General features: G+C 33.2%; 1 protein-coding gene across 1 annotated transcript; it reads right to left on the reverse strand.

The window, feature by feature from the left end:
- Positions 1-454: 454 nt before the first annotated feature.
- Positions 455-17,391, reverse strand: LOC124356306 (heparan-alpha-glucosaminide N-acetyltransferase-like). Its single transcript, XM_046807494.1, has 11 exons — positions 17,269-17,391; positions 16,903-17,024; positions 15,333-15,433; positions 13,374-13,600; positions 11,584-11,690; positions 9,537-9,644; positions 7,048-7,339; positions 6,067-6,355; positions 2,800-2,924; positions 1,753-1,936; positions 455-676 (listed from the first exon to the last, which is right to left on the reverse strand). The coding sequence occupies exons 1-11, from the start codon at positions 17,353-17,355 to the stop codon at positions 489-491; spliced, it is 1,830 nt and encodes a 609-aa protein (XP_046663450.1). The 5' UTR covers positions 17,356-17,391; the 3' UTR covers positions 455-488.
- Between the last annotated feature and the right edge of the window lie 1,630 nt (positions 17,392-19,021).

Below are 19,021 nucleotides of genomic sequence, written 5' to 3' on the forward strand. Positions count from 1 at the left end.
CTTTTTTTAATTTTTTTTTATATTTGAAATGTAAAATTTTTGGTTAAATGTCTCAGAACCAAGGGGCGAATCATTCTTCAACCCTGCGATATAATAGCTACGATTGTGTTACTGAAGAATTGTTCCTTTTATAATTTATAATTATTTGGAGGAGCCGAGCAGTCTAAGATTTCGACTTTGGATCTTAGAGATAGTGCAGGTTCAAATCCTGATTGTATTTTTATCAGTGCCGCTGACCTTGTACTGTACAGACTCTATTCTTTATTCTAATTTATTATAATCCTCGCACAAACCAGTGGCTATGAGGACGGGCAGAATAAGGCTGAACATATTGTCCTTTACTTTTGAAATCAAATAAACTCCAAATGTTACCTTTCTATAACTTTTTAATTTGTTAATCTGAACTCGAGGGAATCGATCTAACACTACAGAAATGCAGTAATGACACAACACATTCAGATATCATGTATAATGTAAACCCTACATTGTCAGACGTGACACACAATACCTCTCTGCAAGAGGTGATAACAGATGAAACTCCAGACGCAGACACTCCAGAAGGCCATCAACAGGAACTCGCTGTGGGTGTCCATATTCTCCTGAGGGATTTCCCAGGCAAATGGAAAAGTATGAAGGAACAGTTTGCTACCCACAAACATCACAAGAATATTGGCTCCTGCAACATTTTCAGATAACGTTTATAAGGCCGTTTGTAGTGATTCAACTATTGGCGTGATCCTGTTTGAAACTTCTTACTTTGAGGTTATTTGAGGCTAAGGTGGATTGGAATTTGGTTTTCTGCATCACTAGACGTCTAGTCGTCCACACTACAATTCCACGAACGAGAGAGCCTGGCCGAGGTTTAAGGGATGAAAATTGATATAAGGCTCTTGATTTCACCAACTCACCTATATACCTAAATTATAAATCCCCGTAGCTGGCCTTCGGGTGTTCGGGGATTCCTGGAGATGTCATGTATTATACTATTAATTAACGACTATTGTTTGGTAATATACTCGTCCCCCAATTAACCTCAACTAATCATTCTAACTTTAAATAAGTAATTAGGTATCTGAGCTTATAAAGTCATTATTGTTTTTTAATTTATTTGTAATGATATCTAATTGCTTTCAATTTCTAACTCTACTAGAAATAAACTTTCAGTTACTAAATTCGTGGCGACAAGACTTTATATTTTGTTTTTGTAGGGACATTTTCGATATGGTATGTTTTAGAGGGTTTATTCGAAATTGTCTATTTCCCTTTAGTGTTTTGTATAGTATGCATGTGTTAGAATATGGAACATCAATAGTACAAGCCAAGTTACTGCCAGCCAACCCAATTGTAGGTTACTGCCAGTCAGATAAAGAAACATGTATGTAGTCTAAAACTATGTCGTCTGAAAATAATTTTTACTTTATAATGAAGACCATCCATTCTCGTGGCATTTTTCTTGTTCCAGTTTCAATTGATTTTGTATTTTACATGTTTTGCACACATTCTGTACCATTTGTTTTATTCAGTGGAGTATAAATTGTATCCTAACTATCTTCATCAGTCTCTTAAGTGACTGTAATATTATTAACTACATTAATCATTGAAAATCTACAATCTGATAAACGTATTCAAACCTCCTTCACTAACCAAGTGATACACGGAATAATTTAATCCCTAAAACATGAAAAATCGCAATAAACCTCCCTTTTAGGAAGCATATTTTTCATAAACTATGAAAAATACAAAATTTCTTACCAGTGTAGATGAAAGGAGAACCAGACCACAAGTTCCATACAGAGATGAAAAGATACAGTCCGAGTAACACAAGGTAAGCGAGGCCACTGGCGACCAACACGTAAGAGACGGACATGAGATACCTGTTGATCGGAATAGGACCATCGTATTGTCGAAAACCGCAGAGCACACCTCCCACCAACAGCTGGAAACACACGGAGATGATCAGATAAAGTCCGGGTTACTCAAGGTATACGAAGCTAATGTCGACAAACACGTTAGAAACGGATATGAGGCTTTTTTGATCGGAACTGCAGACATCGTGCAAACGAAAACCGGAGAGCAAACCTCCCAGCAACAGCACGAGATCAAACATATAGCGAGATCAAACATAGATAACGTGTCAAAATCATCAAATTTGATGTACAGGTTTATTAAACAACGGCCTCAGAGTGGATCATTTTATTCATACAAATTTAGATTGCCATTACAGCGTGGTTAACTTAAATTTCCCGTCACGACCGTATCAAATTGGGTGAAAACTAAAACTTAGCTATGGAAAAAGACTTCTAAATTTGGAAAATTACAATTCTCAAAACTGATGAAATTCTAAAAACTCGTAGGCTAACATCACACGAAAAGGTTTATAATAACTTCCTTTCCTTCTTCCCAATGCCAGTGTCATGTATTTTACAGAAATATATTTAGAACCTTTAAATATTCCAATGTACTCTAAAATACTCGAATTTCATAACTTTAATTTTGTCTGCCGTTTTCTATACAGCTCCAACTGCGTTCAACGACTTTATGAACGGTAGCCGGACCTTTTTTACTAGATAAGATTTGTAATCCAGTTGTTCTTGTGGTTCGATGATTTTAAACCACACCAGTTTAATCAGTTGGTATTTTACGAGGTTTGGCCACTTGCCTTCATTAAAGTGAGCATTTACTAACTTTTGAAGGCATACATCTGTGTAACCATTCACACAACATTGAGAAATAGTGAATATAGTCAATATTACAAATGTTTTACAGTTAAAAAGTCATGTTTACAAACTGCTCAAGTACCTGAAAGATTCCCCAACAGGTGAGTCGAATCACTCTGCTGTATGGATGGTGAAAATACACAAAAACACGAGAAGCCTGCATCGCCAGTGCCATCAACAAACATGAGGTCAAAGTCCCAAGCAAGCCTAATATAACAGAACATTCTTTAAAATGTGTCTTCGGTGCGATATATATGTACAAATATCGCACTAGCATTGCCATTACAGAAACCATACACAAAATGCATTTCTCCATATTCCTGATTTGTAAACGACATTGAAATCACTGCCAACTAGTACGCTAAATAACCAAAATCCGCTACAAATAAAAATTATCCAAACCAGGTAATTTGGTGTCAGATCTTAACGCATGATAAGATGGGGTAGCAGATATGGTTAAGTAAGGATAGCTATCCTTTCTTGTCTTTTTAAACGTAGTAATTATTACCTAGATATGTGTTATTTTAATCAGGATCTAATTGAAAAATATTTACAGTGTCAGTGTAAGTCATTACTCTGTAAAAAATCTAAAGGCACTTGTGTTTTGCTAGTAAAATTTTTTCATATCCTATTTTATACTATTGAAACTCACATAACTGTACTTAAACGATAAAAATAAAACTATGTATGATATTTTCTGAAAGCTTAGGTTATGAAGCAGTTTCTATGACATGTATATTAGTCACTAGCATTTTTTATAAAAATTGTGAATGTCAGTCAGCGTTTTGTAATTTTTTAACTTCCTAGTTTAATTAGATTTGATTAGTATTCAGATACAGTGATTCAGATACATTAAAAATTATCCATACTTACTCAAACTTTGATATAAAATACATTGGCAATAATAAAGTTCGAGAAATGTATCAAAATGTCAAGGAAACTTTACATTTTTTATGAAATGTTCATGTTTTTATTATAAAACGAAAATAATTCTTCTCTTGTCATGTGTGAGTAATAAAAACTTTTTTAATTTTAATGTTTGAGTTACATTTATGTTGTATTATCACCCCAAAAAATGTAACACTAGGCCACCCTGTATATGTATATTGCTATGATCATAACTTATTAAATAAAAGATTTTCAAAACTTGCAAAATTTTGCAGACAATCTTAATATTCGATGGAGTGCGCAAAGCATATTTTGGCCAATACTTTCTGAACCCAATTTATTATCACGGCACAACGAGGCTACGTCTATTGGTCGTGAATTTTGAATAATTTCATGTAATTGGAGGTAAAAACTTATAAAGCATAATATAGGAACAGAAGAATTCAGAAATACTCCCAACGTAAAACCTTACAACACATTTCCGACCTTAGAACTAAAGACTATTCTCTTTGTTATCTTTTGCAATATGAAAACTGTCTGTAATAAAATTAAGAATTTTTCAGTCCCCGAAACAACAATCCGTACATTAAGAATGGAAATGTGTAGCCGAAACACATCAATCTTTTTAGATTAAAACAGCTAATATACATAATTTAAAATATTTATTGAAGAAATAAAACACATATCTCAGTAAAAATATTCTTCTTAATTCTATGTGCGTGTTTAATATGAGAACGCAATTTGAACTTATTATCCGCATTTTTTCTGAGAAAAATGTTTGACGGCTGAACCAAAGATTGTAATTGTCCCCCGTACTCAGCCGCAAACTCAGTCAGGTTACTTCAAGATTCGTGTTTTCTTTACATTTAACAATAATATTGTTCTGAAAATACTCGGATGACATTGGGGGGGGGGGGGGTTTCAGACAAGTATACTCGTATAGAGGTCATGATGCTACACAAAATATTGCTGAGCGTATTTATATATTTCATACATTGCATGAACAACAGTATTGCATTCATTCCAAATCAGGAGTGATACAAATTGGCACAGCTTTATAGACGCACAACATTTGAAATTAATTTCACAAATATATTAAACCTTTATTAAATTCTTGTAAAGGAACAATTTATTTACCTCCTTTATCAAGATCTTCAATGACAATATTGTAAATATTTCATGTAGCCGGATAGATTTCTAAAATATTCTAAATGTCTAAGATGTTGGGAAAAGATTTTGCATGGTCCAATATAAAACATTTATAAAGCTATTTTGTGAAAGGATACAAATAATAAATATGTGTTAAATATTTTAAATATCAGTCGGATCTAATGGTTTACGCATTTTATACTCAATAACCTAGAGGAGATGATAAAAAAATCACTCTTAAATTCTTTCTCGAAAAAAAAATTACCTAAAGGTATATTTTCAGCTTATCCCTGAATATATCACATTTTAGTGATATGTTTGTAAAAGAACATGATTATTTTCATTATTTAGTTGTTTAATGAATTATATGAATAAAATACGAGAAACAAAGATTATATTTTTATAAATTTCTTATTTATTTACGGGTTCAAATTGTGATTTCTTTGAAATGTTTATATTCTTATTGTTTGTATGTTACTTTTATTAAGGACTCTTTGCGCAGTATTAAACACGCGCAGCCTGTTTGAACACACGTGAATTCGTTTATCTCCAGTGATTAGTTATCGTGTTGACCCATAACAATAGACACATTAGTGGCCAACTCGAAGTATTGAGATATCTAAACTCTGACGACATCTACGAGAGGAAACAGCAAGTAACAAGAAAGGAATCTCCATACTCTTATTATGGTGTACAGTAGTCTATTTCAAGATAGAGTGAGACGTAACGCTATTATAAACATTACAAGAAAGTACAATACAACGGATAATAATTTTTCTTCATAATATAAAACACTATAGTTCAGCACAATCTATTGTTGATAAGAAGAAAGGTAGTAGAGATTACATATCGCAAAACACTGCATATTTAATTTAGAGTGGAGAATTGTGTATAAGGTTATATATAAAGCAATAACTAATGATTTCTGCAAAATTATGAATACGTTATTTACCACATTACATACAATTCACAATTGTTTAGCTTTTGTTTGTATAACTTTATGACATTCACTTACGATTTCCCTCATCTCACTCCGCTGGAGTAGCTACAAACCCCCTTGAAGTTTTATACGGGGCCCGCAAATACAGTCGGGTAGAAAAATGTATTGAAAAACTTAATCTACTCCATATGAGTCAAACATTGAACAATCTCCTGAATTTATATTTGGCATAAATCGTGAATTTTATCACGAATTTTATTTTATTAGACAAAAATTCTCTCATTTAAAAATTCAAGCAGCCTCCTTTGCTTTACGTGCTTGTGGGACTGCTTAATTCCAAAATGACGAGGTTTTTCAAACATCGCATTATACCTTGAGGTTCGAATGGCTCGTGGATCTGATATACCATCAAGGTCTGTCGGAGCAGCTCCACTGGAGGCATGTGTCTTCTTCCGAAAATCTTATGATCGATATATTTGACGGCGCCGCCGGTGCAGTGCGGTGTCGAGAAGTTGTCGTAGAGGCCTCCCGGACCAGAGTACCCAGTGGGGCAGTTGGGCAGGGGAAGCGAGTAGGTGATACTGACGTGTATAGATGCTAGAGCAATACAGACCAACCACTGGAGCCATGAATCTTCCAGATCCCGGAGGAGAGGGCCACGCTGGAACAAGGTACCTTGAAGATCACAACGAGGAAGATATCAAAATGGCATTTTTAGTTGAAAGGAGAAACTAGTAACAGTTTTTTTTTAAATATTAACTCAAACTTTATAATAACAACTGTGATAATGTCACTATATAAAAAATGAAAAAGAGTAAATATAGAATCACCATAATATTCTATCACTTATTATAATCAGGTAACTGACTGACATACGTATTTACTCAGCAAATCATAAAAATTGTAATTTCTAGAAAAAGAAAGCTATTTCCAAATTATGCTTATGTTGATTCATCAGTGAAGATTGGAAACCAAAAATACTTGTTGAATCAATGTAACTTATTTAAAACAAACCATTATATTATAAAAATGCAGTAATAAAAATCGAAATGCTTAAGGAGAAATTAAGACCTAACCTTGTCAGCCAGTAACTACATCACAATTTATATAGCATCAATGGAGTTGACTTAAGGCTATACGTGTTAATTATTATTACTCTTTATGAGATACCTATTGCCTGTTAAACTCAACGTTGTAGCATACTGCCCGTGCAATGTTTTATGTGGTTCAAGACTTCCACCATGAAGAACCACAACACATTAGAGTGATCTCATTGAAGCGTTATACAATCATAACTTATGATATTCCTCACGAACGCCTCAGGAACTGCGTAACTTCAGACTACACACTTACCTTGATAGTCCTCGACATGACGCAGACTTCCACTGCAGAGGTGACCAGCTGTGCCAGCCCTACTCGCTGCAGGATGCCAAGCGCCCTAAAGTCGGCAATGGTACGCAACTGGGGCTGAAAGTCTTGTATTCTGGGAGAGGTGTTGTTGATGTGGTTGTAGCAGAGTCCAGCTACACAGTATATGGCGGACCGGAGAAGTACACCTCGCAGAAACACCCTCTTGCGGCTTTCCCCTCGGCTCAGACTCAAGTGGAAGTGGAGGTAGAAAGAGGCTGCCAACGCCCAGTAGAACCTTGTCACAATTAAAATTATCTTCATCTTACAAGAATTGTTCTGTACAATCTGCTATATACTGCAAAGGTTACTTGTTACTTTTTACAAGAATGAGTAATCATACACATTCATAACGTTTAAAATTTTAAAACTATGGGGAAAGTCAGGAAATTTTCAAAAATGCAATAAATTAAGGGACGACATTCCCTTATTATTTGCCAAAAAATTTAACATTTGGGTAAATTTGGATGTTTTAATAGACTTCGCCTCACCTTAATAGTGAGTAAAATCTTTTTTGTAAATCTCTACATTTTTGACCAAAAGATGCAAAGATGGTCCCTAAAAGTAAATTTTTATTCTTGCTGCCGTTCAAAATAGTAGCCCTATCACATACTAGTCGATTGAATTACCGAGTTACTAGGAACAAACTTAATACATAAGTACCTTAATTTAACCCTAATACATATATTTAGAACAATCGTGACGACCTCTTTAGTAAAGTCACAAGAAGTAATGAAGATGAGGTCTTTTAGGTAATGAAGATGAGGTATTTTAGGTAATGAAGATGTCATGTCATTTTGAACACCAACTATTCTGATTGAAAATATCAATGACCTCTAAATGGAGAACTCATAGATTTGATTAGGAAATAAGACACTAACATTCAATCTTAGTACGCATTTATTAGCATACTTCCATACTACGTCAGCATAGCCTGATTTTTAGGTTTAACGTATCAATTAAATTATATTTTAAACCTACAAGGTGATTAAATTTACTCAAGGAACTTTTCACTGAATAATTTTAGATTGTTTTGGGCTAAACGCAATCTTGAAATTAAATATATACAATAGGTGTTTATATATAAACAATATATATATATATATATATATATATATATATATATATATATATATATATATATATATATATATATATATATATATATATTTGACTCGGATATATATAATACTTGATTGCCTGATCTTGACAATTTATATGTACAATTATTATGATACCTTTATGCTAGATAGGGCGTTGAATCTTGTAGTGTGCAAGGGAGCAATTGGGTCACCTAGCTATTAGTACAGCCGAAAAAAGAAACATGAACTCACTAATATGTTTGTATGATCTTTGAGTTTATTTTCTAAAACGTAAAATCTTTTATAGATGTGACTTCATTGCAGTGTATATCAGGGCAGGATGTCTGGGTTTCCTTAAAAAACCACGAAAATTGATACCATTTCCACTACACTTAAACATGGAGTTCCATGTTCACAAGAAGCTTCAGCACCAAATATCTATCGAAATAATTTCGTGTCCATATACTTTATTTCTCTTTCAACTCTATGTTATAAAAAAGCTGCAGTTCCAACGATTACTTTATAAACTGTACACAATGTACATAAATGTGCGTGGCAATACTCTATTGCAGTTAAAAACCTTTATGAGGCTATCTAGGTACTTGTGTTTATCTTGCAATTTTAAGTAACAAGAAGCTACAACATCAGAAAACATGATAGAAATATGTGTGTCCAAATATACTTCTCTAGTAAATTTTTTTAAAAAGACTGATTAATTGATTTTTTAGATCGATCTTTGTAAACAGCAGTCTTACACGGGGTACCTTTTAAGGTGATTTATTTAGGGTTGAAATTAACGGCACGTAACTTATATACCTATCTGCGTGTGACACTGCGGATGTAATATTAATTCTGACCAATGTCTAGTGATTTTGAAACATTAAAAGTAGAATTTTAGACGTCCTTTTACTAATTTTACTTCACAGTAACCTGCATGTAATCTATCGCTATAACATTTACGAATAAGGACATCATCAAAGTACATAGCAGCAATTAAATGATAGGTGATTCTCGACTTTCACCCGGAACGAAATTCGACCTGTCTTAAGTTTGTCAGACCAGTACCAAATTCTAAAGTAACACAACTATTACTACCCAATACTTTTCCATATAGTCGGATACATCAACTATTCACGATCGACTTTGCTTCAAACATGAGTGCATATTTTTTTCTCGCCGACAGGAGATACTAAAATATCGAAATAAATTATTGTGAAAAACTTATGCTGAGTATTTGCTAAGCTATTCTTACTAATTATTCTTCTACTTACAGAATTACGATTTTCGTGGTAGAGGGGATATTATAAAATATGTAAAACGTGTAAATACATATACTCGAGGACTATTCCTCACCATCCCAAAAGAAGATCATCCATCTTGAGGCCATCCCAGGCAGAACTTTGGAAGAAGGAATAAGTTCGTTCTTCCACGTTTAGGTAAACCCACATGGTTACCACAAATCTAGTGACAGGCAAGATGGTCAGATGAGTAGATTAAATTGTGTACAGAAGAAGAGAATATAATTATACCTCATTCTTTGAGAAGAGACAGTTTGAGATCGAGTGTGACTAACTTTCATGGCTGTGGTCGAATGGGTTCGCCTGCATGAATAAAAATTGCGCTAGTGTCGGCTTAATACCCAATCCTGGTAACTAGTAACTCGGGTGTGATCCGATAGTCAATTTGCTTGTTTGAATGCTAATATAAACACAATTATTCTTCTGATGAGGCATTATACATCATACATAACACGGTGTACATTCTTTAAAACTCTAGAGTTCTTCAACTATAAAGAAAATTAAATAAAAATATTTTTTTTTTTTTCAGTTTCTAGACATACTAAAAAATTACTATTGTTATTTACCGTTGCAGTAGATAGATAGATGTCCAAGGAGCCATATTTCCAACGAAGACTTTGTAATTGTAGTAAATCACTCAATATATTTGTGTGAAGTTATGGTTTTACATTATATTTCCTTAATTACGCTAAAACTTTCAAGAGGTCGTAATGTTCTACAAAATATTGTGTTCATTGCGATCCAACCTACATCTTTAATGAGGACTGTGATTATAGAAAATATCAAACCCAGTATTATTTTCAAAAGTGCACCAATTCAAAACGTATTTTACTAACGCAACTCTTTGTTGCACTATTTCACTTTTTCAGTTGATACCGACAAGTTTGGCTAAATTTAATCTGTCTTTTTGATTTTTAAAATACTAGCAGTTGTTTTAGGTTATTGGGAGACTAAATGTTGTAGTGAGATATACCTCTCTAATCAATCAAGTTCGGAATACAATTTTCAACCAGAGTAAACTTTTCTAATACTTGTCTAGTTAAAAATATACATTGTAGTGTAAAAGTTGATAGGAAATTATTGTTTTCTCGGAGAAAAATCTGTACAGATAAAAACATTTACACTGCTTCCACTGAAGTATTCCACAATTTTTCAAGACGAGTGAAACGTTGGCGTTCATACACGTTTAAAATTCTAATACCATATATTGCATTATTGCATGCATTAATTTAAGACAATTGTTCAAGAGATAAAGTCGGACAAATCTACACCGATACTGATTAGTTATTAACTTTCAAACAGTAATTTTATAACTAAACGCTATTCAAATTGATACTACATACAAAATTCAAGTACAACATTTAGTAGGCCTATCTTCTTTCTATCTCCTTATAAAATACAGTTGAATATATTTAGAAATTGTTTTCCTAATTCAACAAGACATGTTATCAATAAAGTCTTCCACAGGACTTTACGCTGAAAGACAACATTAAGTTAAGCTGTGTTCGTTGTTTGGATAAGCACCATCATGGAACTCATCCTTGTGCATGTAGAAATAAAGTTTAATGCAAAATTTAAAGTCTGCGGATGAAATATTTTTCGAGATATCTTACCACAGAATAGGACTACATTCGCATATTTGGTCATTAAGTTTGGTTTTATAGTAGAGTTTAAACAATAAAAGTCTACACACCAAGTCACCAAGAGAAGTCGTCTCCTACGGTTGTACACAGTCTGTTTACAAATTTATATATTCTGCTATTTTCTCGTTGCCGTACCCTTAATACCGATTTAAAAATATTGTCTTGAGCTCAGCCAAATCCCATAAAGTGATATTCACCATCATAGAAATAAACCTTGATGCAAACGAGATCTGCATGGTCAAACTCCCAGGAAAAGTTCATATCGCGTAAGCTCAAAAGTTCTGTTTAGTACATAACTGAAATTGTATACGTATTGCAATACAGGTTACCATTGGTTATTTCAAATAAATATAATTGGTAAATATATACCCTTTTTGGCAAGTTTTGTTATTTTTCTTCTGTGCCCTCTTCCAGGATACGCTGCTTACTAGAGGTTTTTGTTGACTATCCTAGACATACCCTCGAAATGCCAGCAAAGCTTCAAATTCCACGAACTCTACAGGTTTTTGTTCCGGAAGGTGGAAGGCGTTCAGTTGATCAAGACTTCTTCCAGTGTTGGTTCCTTTCTGAAATAAATTTCATGTTTTTATTACAATGAGTAGGAGATTTTTAACAGTAGGGAATGGATGTTTATTTATGTTGTATTCTTTTGATACTCTCCATTTTCCGAAATTCTGAAGTTTATTCACATGAAGTTTATTCGATTCATATCAGTATCAATTTATTGATTTTGTTGTATTATACTTTATACGGATATATATAGCTCGATATATATATATATATATATATATATATATATATATATATATATATATATATATCGAGCTATACATTTCCCGTGAGAAGGTGTAACAAGACTAACGTACTAAGTACCTTTAAACTTGGGGACAGTATCTTGAATTCCATCGTCAAAGAAATATTCAGCTATCTCTGGCAGCCAGCCCTTAGGAAGACGTTTTAATTTTGTCACGACCTAAATATTCTCCCAAATCCTGATTCAGTAGTTCACAGCTGAAAAGCTCCCAAGGGTCTAAATTTTTGTGGATGGTCTGAAAATCTTGCTCGAAATCCTTTGGTGCTATTATTTCAAGCTAGGATCATATTTCTAAGCATGTGAAAGTGCCTTCTGGAGCGATAACGTAAAATATTAACTATTCATCTACCATGGATGACAATTAGTTCAATAATTAAGTTAAATGTGTAAATGCTCTGGAAGAAGATTGTGTTGAAAATACCATCTAGAATCATTAAAACCATACAGTATACGAAATGTATGCCATTCGTATGTAAAGGATTATACTATCGAATTCTTTCCAACAAATACAGTTTTTTGAAAATGTTCAAGTTATAAAATTGAATTTCTGCCAAGGTAGTTCATACCAATATAGCAATGTTGCTTCAAGCCTCGAGAGAAAATTAAATCTGAAGTGTAAGATATGAAGAACAATACATTTTTTTAAACGTCGACTATTGCTGATTATACTAAAAGAGTAATGTATATAATTTTATTGATATTTTATCTAGAATATGTTGATTTTGTAGAATTATTAATTCATGTAATTGTGTTTAACTTTTAAAGTATATGAGCAGAGTAAAAGTAAACAATTTCAATTGATTCAAATAAAGTTTGAAACAAAGTTAGTCAGGAGAACTTCAAAATTATATATATACATACATACATATATATATATTATATATATATATATATATATATATATATATATTCCAGCAATTAAAAAGTAATAATAGCAGTAAAATTCGTATTAACTAAGTTTTAAAACTATTAATGCATACTGAATTATAAATTTCCGGATAATAACCACCTAAGAAACTAACTTTTTCATCCAAGTATGGTGGAAGAGATATTTCACTCTCTACACAGTCTTAGCACTGAACTATGCAGACTTCAAAGTGCGCTGTTTAAATCATCCCAACAGTAAAGTTTTGTAATCTTTCAGAAATCAAACCTGTGAACTATCTGTTAGAGAGCCTATCCATTCCTAGTGATTAGAGATCTGTTAGCACAGCTAACAGTACATTCTCAATTTAAAACAGCTGCTTCACCCATTTGAGCATAATAACGAAAATAACTTGAAGGAGATGTACGTAATAAAGTATACAAGTTTCGAGCAAGGGTCTACCTAACTAGGTATCACTGATCCCTAAGGGAGACGTTCCTTTTATGTCTAAACTACAAATTAGCCTTGAGTCACAAACATGTTATCTTGAAATAAAGTGGAAAATCTTACAGTTGTGTACTCTACAACCCGTTCTCTCTGAGTTACTTCATCGAACGTGACCTTCGTAAATTCAATCTCTGACTCCGAAAAATCAGCACTGTGAACGTTCTCCAGCTCTATCTCTGGAAAGAGCCTTTGCTTCAGTATACTCTGCAGCCTCTTCTGCACGTTGAGATTCGACAAGCACACTTGGACAATCCAGAAGACCAGCACGATCACGGTGAACACCAGCAGAGCTGCAAACACAACAAATGATGAGACATCTTAACTGATACAGACAAACGTCTAGGTATAAACTAATGGTTGAAATAAGGATGTTTTCTGTACGATACTTTTCCAAAATACAAAGAAATCTGCGTGGACATTCAAATTACGAGATTGGACTATAAGTGAATTACCAACAATTGGCAATTACTTCTATTTGTATACACTATCAGAACATATTCATAGCTTCGTATACGTGTTATAGTCGGTTGCTTAAAATACTACTTATATTAATAAATAATTATTTTCAAAAGATAATTTAACCTGCTCCTAAGATTTAAATAAATTGGTGGATCATTTCCATCTTCATTATAACGGGGAGTTAGTAAAAATAAACTAATAACTATATTTCAAAATGAAACACGGTGTTTTTGTTTACAAACTATATTCGTTATATTTTAACTTCCTACACTGTCGGATAATTTTGAGAACTCTTGGTTGGACTTAAGATTTAATCATTCTTTTGCACAATCGAAATATTTTCGAAGACTACAAACAAAAATAAAGATTTTTAAGATAATGTTCACGTGTGGTTCATTTCATGTTTAAAACAGTTAACCAGTTCCAAATTAAAAATGTATGTAAAATTGAATTTTTCAAACTATTTTAGACAAAACACGATATTTTAGGTCAAATAATTGGTTTAGAAACATTATAAAACGGCAGAAATCGTTTGATATTTTTAAACCTTCTCTGTGCATTCCACACTAAAATCAGATTATCCACTTGGGTACTTATCATATTTCAGTAAGATATTAAAAAGGTTTTGTTCATTCAATATTTTGTAAATATTAACAAAAATTCTGGAGGACACATTGTGCGTAATTTTGTTAGACTTTAATTAGCGAAAAGGTAATTAAAATAGTTGAGTTTTTTGTATACAATTTTAGTTATTTAACCTTTAACGATTTTTTGGTGAAAAAGTTTTAAAAAATACATGTAATATGGCTATGTATATGGCATGTAATACATGAAATACCTAATTTGGCTAAAATCGGTTTCGTTCGATAGAATGCGGCCAATACATACATACGTACAGACAAAAATTTGTGCGATAACGACATTTGGACGGATGGTCCAAATCTGGTATTTATACTTTTAATCCAAAATAAAACTATTCGAGATATCTCAGTAGATCCTGTGACTTATGGATGTGGCAAAAATAAAATATAAAATAAAACCGCCTAGGTCAATAAAATACGCCTAATTGTTGGCTAATTGCTAACAGTGTATGATAGCCACTGACAAGCTAATATTTAAAAGTAAGCTAACACTCTTTATAGCTGATCTCGATCAGTAACATTACTTATTTAACCATTTCACTAATATTTTTCGTGTATTTAATGATCTGAATCTCTAGCATTTAACCGTTTGTCACATTACTTAAATGCTAGACTCTGGTGATTGTTTGTTAGCGCGCAAAAATTACATATTCCTAGGGTTCATGACAAGAGGCTAACCACTGAGCTATCAAGGGCGGCAATCCTTCATGTCGAAATGTAGGCTAGTAGCCTACTTGGTCAGGTAAGCACCGGTTTGTAAACTGGTAGTTACCTTCAGTAACATCTTCAACTCCATGTGGAACATTATACTAAAGGACTGAAGTGGTGGAAACCTTTGTACTCGTTTTAATTAAATTAATCAAATCCTAATTTAAATGTGTTTGGATAAACAAACTTCGATTGATTAACTGATTAAACTTACACATGTGTGAATAGGAGGGAAATTCTATGACTTCGATAGTATCACAACTCAAGTCAAGTACGTACTTGTACAGTCCATGTTGGTCAAATTTATAAGTTACCCTGAAATAAAAAACCGTTAAATACATTATTGAAATCAATATGATATTCTAAAATGTTTGTATACACGTGTAAAATATCAAATATTAACCAGCAAACCTCCATAGTCATAATGAACCTTAAAAGAACAGAGTGTTATTCTGTAATTTTACTGTTAAAATAAATTATAAATAGCTGTAGCGTAAATAAATAAACATTTTGGAGACGACCCTCCCTTCCGGATGTCTCCAGAGGGTGAGAGACCTGTCCAAAATATTCTTAAACATCAACATTTAGATCATTTTGTGATATTAAACATCTGATAGCATTGACAAAAAATAGCCCATATTTCTTGATTTATGGTTGACAGCAATCAAGTGCATATTTGAGTTAAATGCCCAGTTTTAAAAGAAAATATAAATTTAAAAAAATGAAAGTTTAAAATCAATGTTTAGAGATCATTTGAAGTAAAATAGTAATCTTAACGTAATTGTTTATTTCAAAATGTGTACTTAAAATTTATCTTAAATTCCGTTCTACAATTATCTGGCAGTATTAAAATCCCACGTATCAAGTTTATCAATGAACTCTTTGGATTGTTGCAATCAACGCCCGCTTTTCAGTGCATAATCGATTCTGCTGTTATGTAGGTTTTACACCAGATCATCGGACACTGTAAATCCTCGTAGGTGAGTCGTTATCTGTCTCCTGATCATGAAGAAACAGGTTAACATAAACAGCTATTGTTAAAATTATGCCCTAAATAATGTTAATTGTTTCTTTAGTAACAAGAAAGATTGAGTGATACCTACACAATATCTGACCACACTTATTTTGTATACGTTTCAATTAAAAAGTACAAAAATTAGTATTGAGCAAGACTAAATATTGTCTTTTTGTATTAGTATGTCGATTATTATTATGTCAGGGACCGTTGGACGACCCAACGTCGGCAGACGGCTTTCCTCTTGAGTAGAGTGGTTTGGACCTCCGGGTAGGGCGGTCTGCACAAGACAAAATTGGTCTCTTAATTAACAGTGGACCTTAAAACCTGCCAATGCATTGGAACAAAATCTGGAAAGCTATAACGTAACGCCGGAAGCGCCGTGCATCACCTGAATTTTCTCGCGTCGAAATAAGTCCATGATTAAATTGTATATGCCGTAGTTCATTAACGAGTTACATTGTTGAAGAATTTTACATGAAAAAAGGTGTCAGTTTTGAACAAAAAAATACATTTGCATACGAGATTCAGCTACGCCCACGAACAACGGGCAGACAGCAGGTTTTGGAGTAAGCAAACTGGTTACTCGCAAATTACAGCGACAAGTTGAGAAAACAACTGCCCCGGGGGCGTTCATATGGTGCACCTGAATTAGACAAGCACCCACTTCGCCGTGACGTTACCACAGAGGGTGTACAAAAAGGTCCGCCTCACTTGAATTTTGAAAGGTAGACATAGGAATCGTAAAAATGAAACACTTTAGACTCACCAGCAAGACTGAGTTTCCATAGAGGTGGACGGCGTGTAATAGAATGTGGTAACAGCCGTGATCGGAACGGTGAGGTAGAGTGTCTGCAGAGGGCCTATGTCTGCCCATCTCTGAGGAGAACACTGACACAAGACAACATGTTAGTGTCTGATTGTACGGGCTGCCTCTAAGTCTAGGCGCCATTGCACATCCCGCAAATAACAAACATCAACATTGCTACAGTAGTCTCGCAACTACGTGGTAACATATTATAAATCCTACCTCTCCCTGCTTTGTACCATTTGATAAATGTGCTACATGATAAATGATTACAAAGCATTACAACATAACAAATGGAAAGTAAAATCAAAACATTCCATAACTAACCTTGTAACATTCGTCTGTGATTCTACTTAACGACATAGAATCGTTGAGAACATTTTGTAATATGAGACAAGCCTCATCGTAGTACATTGTCGATCCGTTCGGACAGAATAGGTTATGACCTTTTCTAAGTCTGAAAACAATAAATGGATTAATGAGTATTATTACAATATTCATGTCTTTAGGTTCGATTTATAAACGGCGTATTTCAATTCATCATTGAAAAGTCAAAGTAGAATGGAGAATTAAGAACAGAAAAATCTTTAATAAGAAAATATTTTTCCGTTCGACGAAAACGTGAAGCTGAATCCAACCAGTTGTTCACTTGGATGATAAGTTCGGCATATGTACGGCGAAATGGGTAACTAAACAATTGGGTAAAGACAATTAGTCTACAATCTTTTCATAAATTATGATAGGTCTCAAAAGTAATATATGATTATGGCAATATCTTTAAAAAAATTTCACCCTTCAACATTTTTCTAAAGCTTTCTTCTCAACCCAAGAAAAGCTTACATCAACTAGCTAACATAATTTAACAGTTATATCAAAAAGACCACGGAAGCGGCCACATTCAGAATTTTAAATTAAGCATCGTAAGGGTTTAAATCTTATATGTCTTTTGTAACTACTTGTTACTGACACATAGCACAACAAATTCTTTCTGTAACTACATATAATCGTGCGTTATAATAATATACAAGAGAGTTACTTACTCATTTACATTCATTTTAGCAGTTTTGTACCTGCCTTATTCAAGTAACTGTGTAAAACAAGTTCATCATTTTTCCAGGTCACTGATTTTTATGCCACTATGCCTATACTTATTGTTATTGTGCTATAAAACATATATATTCAACAAAACAATTAGTTTATTACATCACTTGAGGTTAGTATGTTAAGACAAAATTGAAAAGCATTATTTTTCTAAACATCTGGTTGTTTTAATAATATTATTTGCATAATAAATAGAGTAAGCATCTCAATACAACTGCTCTTGAAGTATATGAAGCTGGATTTGGAAAATTCTGCTGGACATGTGATATGTTATGATTATACCAGATTTATAATTTTACTATACCTAGTTAAGTAAGGATGTAAAGTTTTTATGTTTTTAGTGTATATTTGGGTAACACATACGTTTTAGTAGTTCCTGGTATATATTTTAAAGGTCCATTGGGGAAAAGGTTCATTGAAGTTCTGTATTTCTACAGTACATTTTAAAATACACAATTTTATTACAGTGAACCTTTAGTCACCATAATTATATGCACACATAGCATTGATACTGATACTTTACGCCCCAGATCGCAATATTGAGGGACCATGAAAGTGACAATAAATATTCTGAAGCATCCCCACCTTGAACGCAGAGTGTTTTAATGTTATCTTATAAAAATAAAAATGAATCGCTAAATTAATGTGCGCTAAGTGCTAATTTCAAGAATGGCGGACGAATTTGGCTAATGTTTTTTTAATATTCGTTGAAGTTCGAAGAAGGTTTTGGTAAAGAGAAAAATAGAAACAGTTTTCCGTTATATTTAGAACCTTTTGAACGTTTATAGTACCTACGAAAAGTAATTTAAAGTCATCTGACACTAAACAGCTGTTGATATTTTAAGCTACAGTTCACCAAAGAGGCAGAAACAATTTAAAGTTTAGAAAATATTAAATACTATCAGTTACCCGCATCTTCACACGTGATTTAAAGTTGTAGCCTACTAAGTTAAAGCAATTTGATGTAACATGAGGGAGC

The sequence above is a fragment of the Homalodisca vitripennis genome, chromosome 2 (genome assembly GCF_021130785.1).
Source record: "Homalodisca vitripennis isolate AUS2020 chromosome 2, UT_GWSS_2.1, whole genome shotgun sequence".
NCBI lineage: Eukaryota > Metazoa > Arthropoda > Insecta > Hemiptera > Cicadellidae > Homalodisca > Homalodisca vitripennis.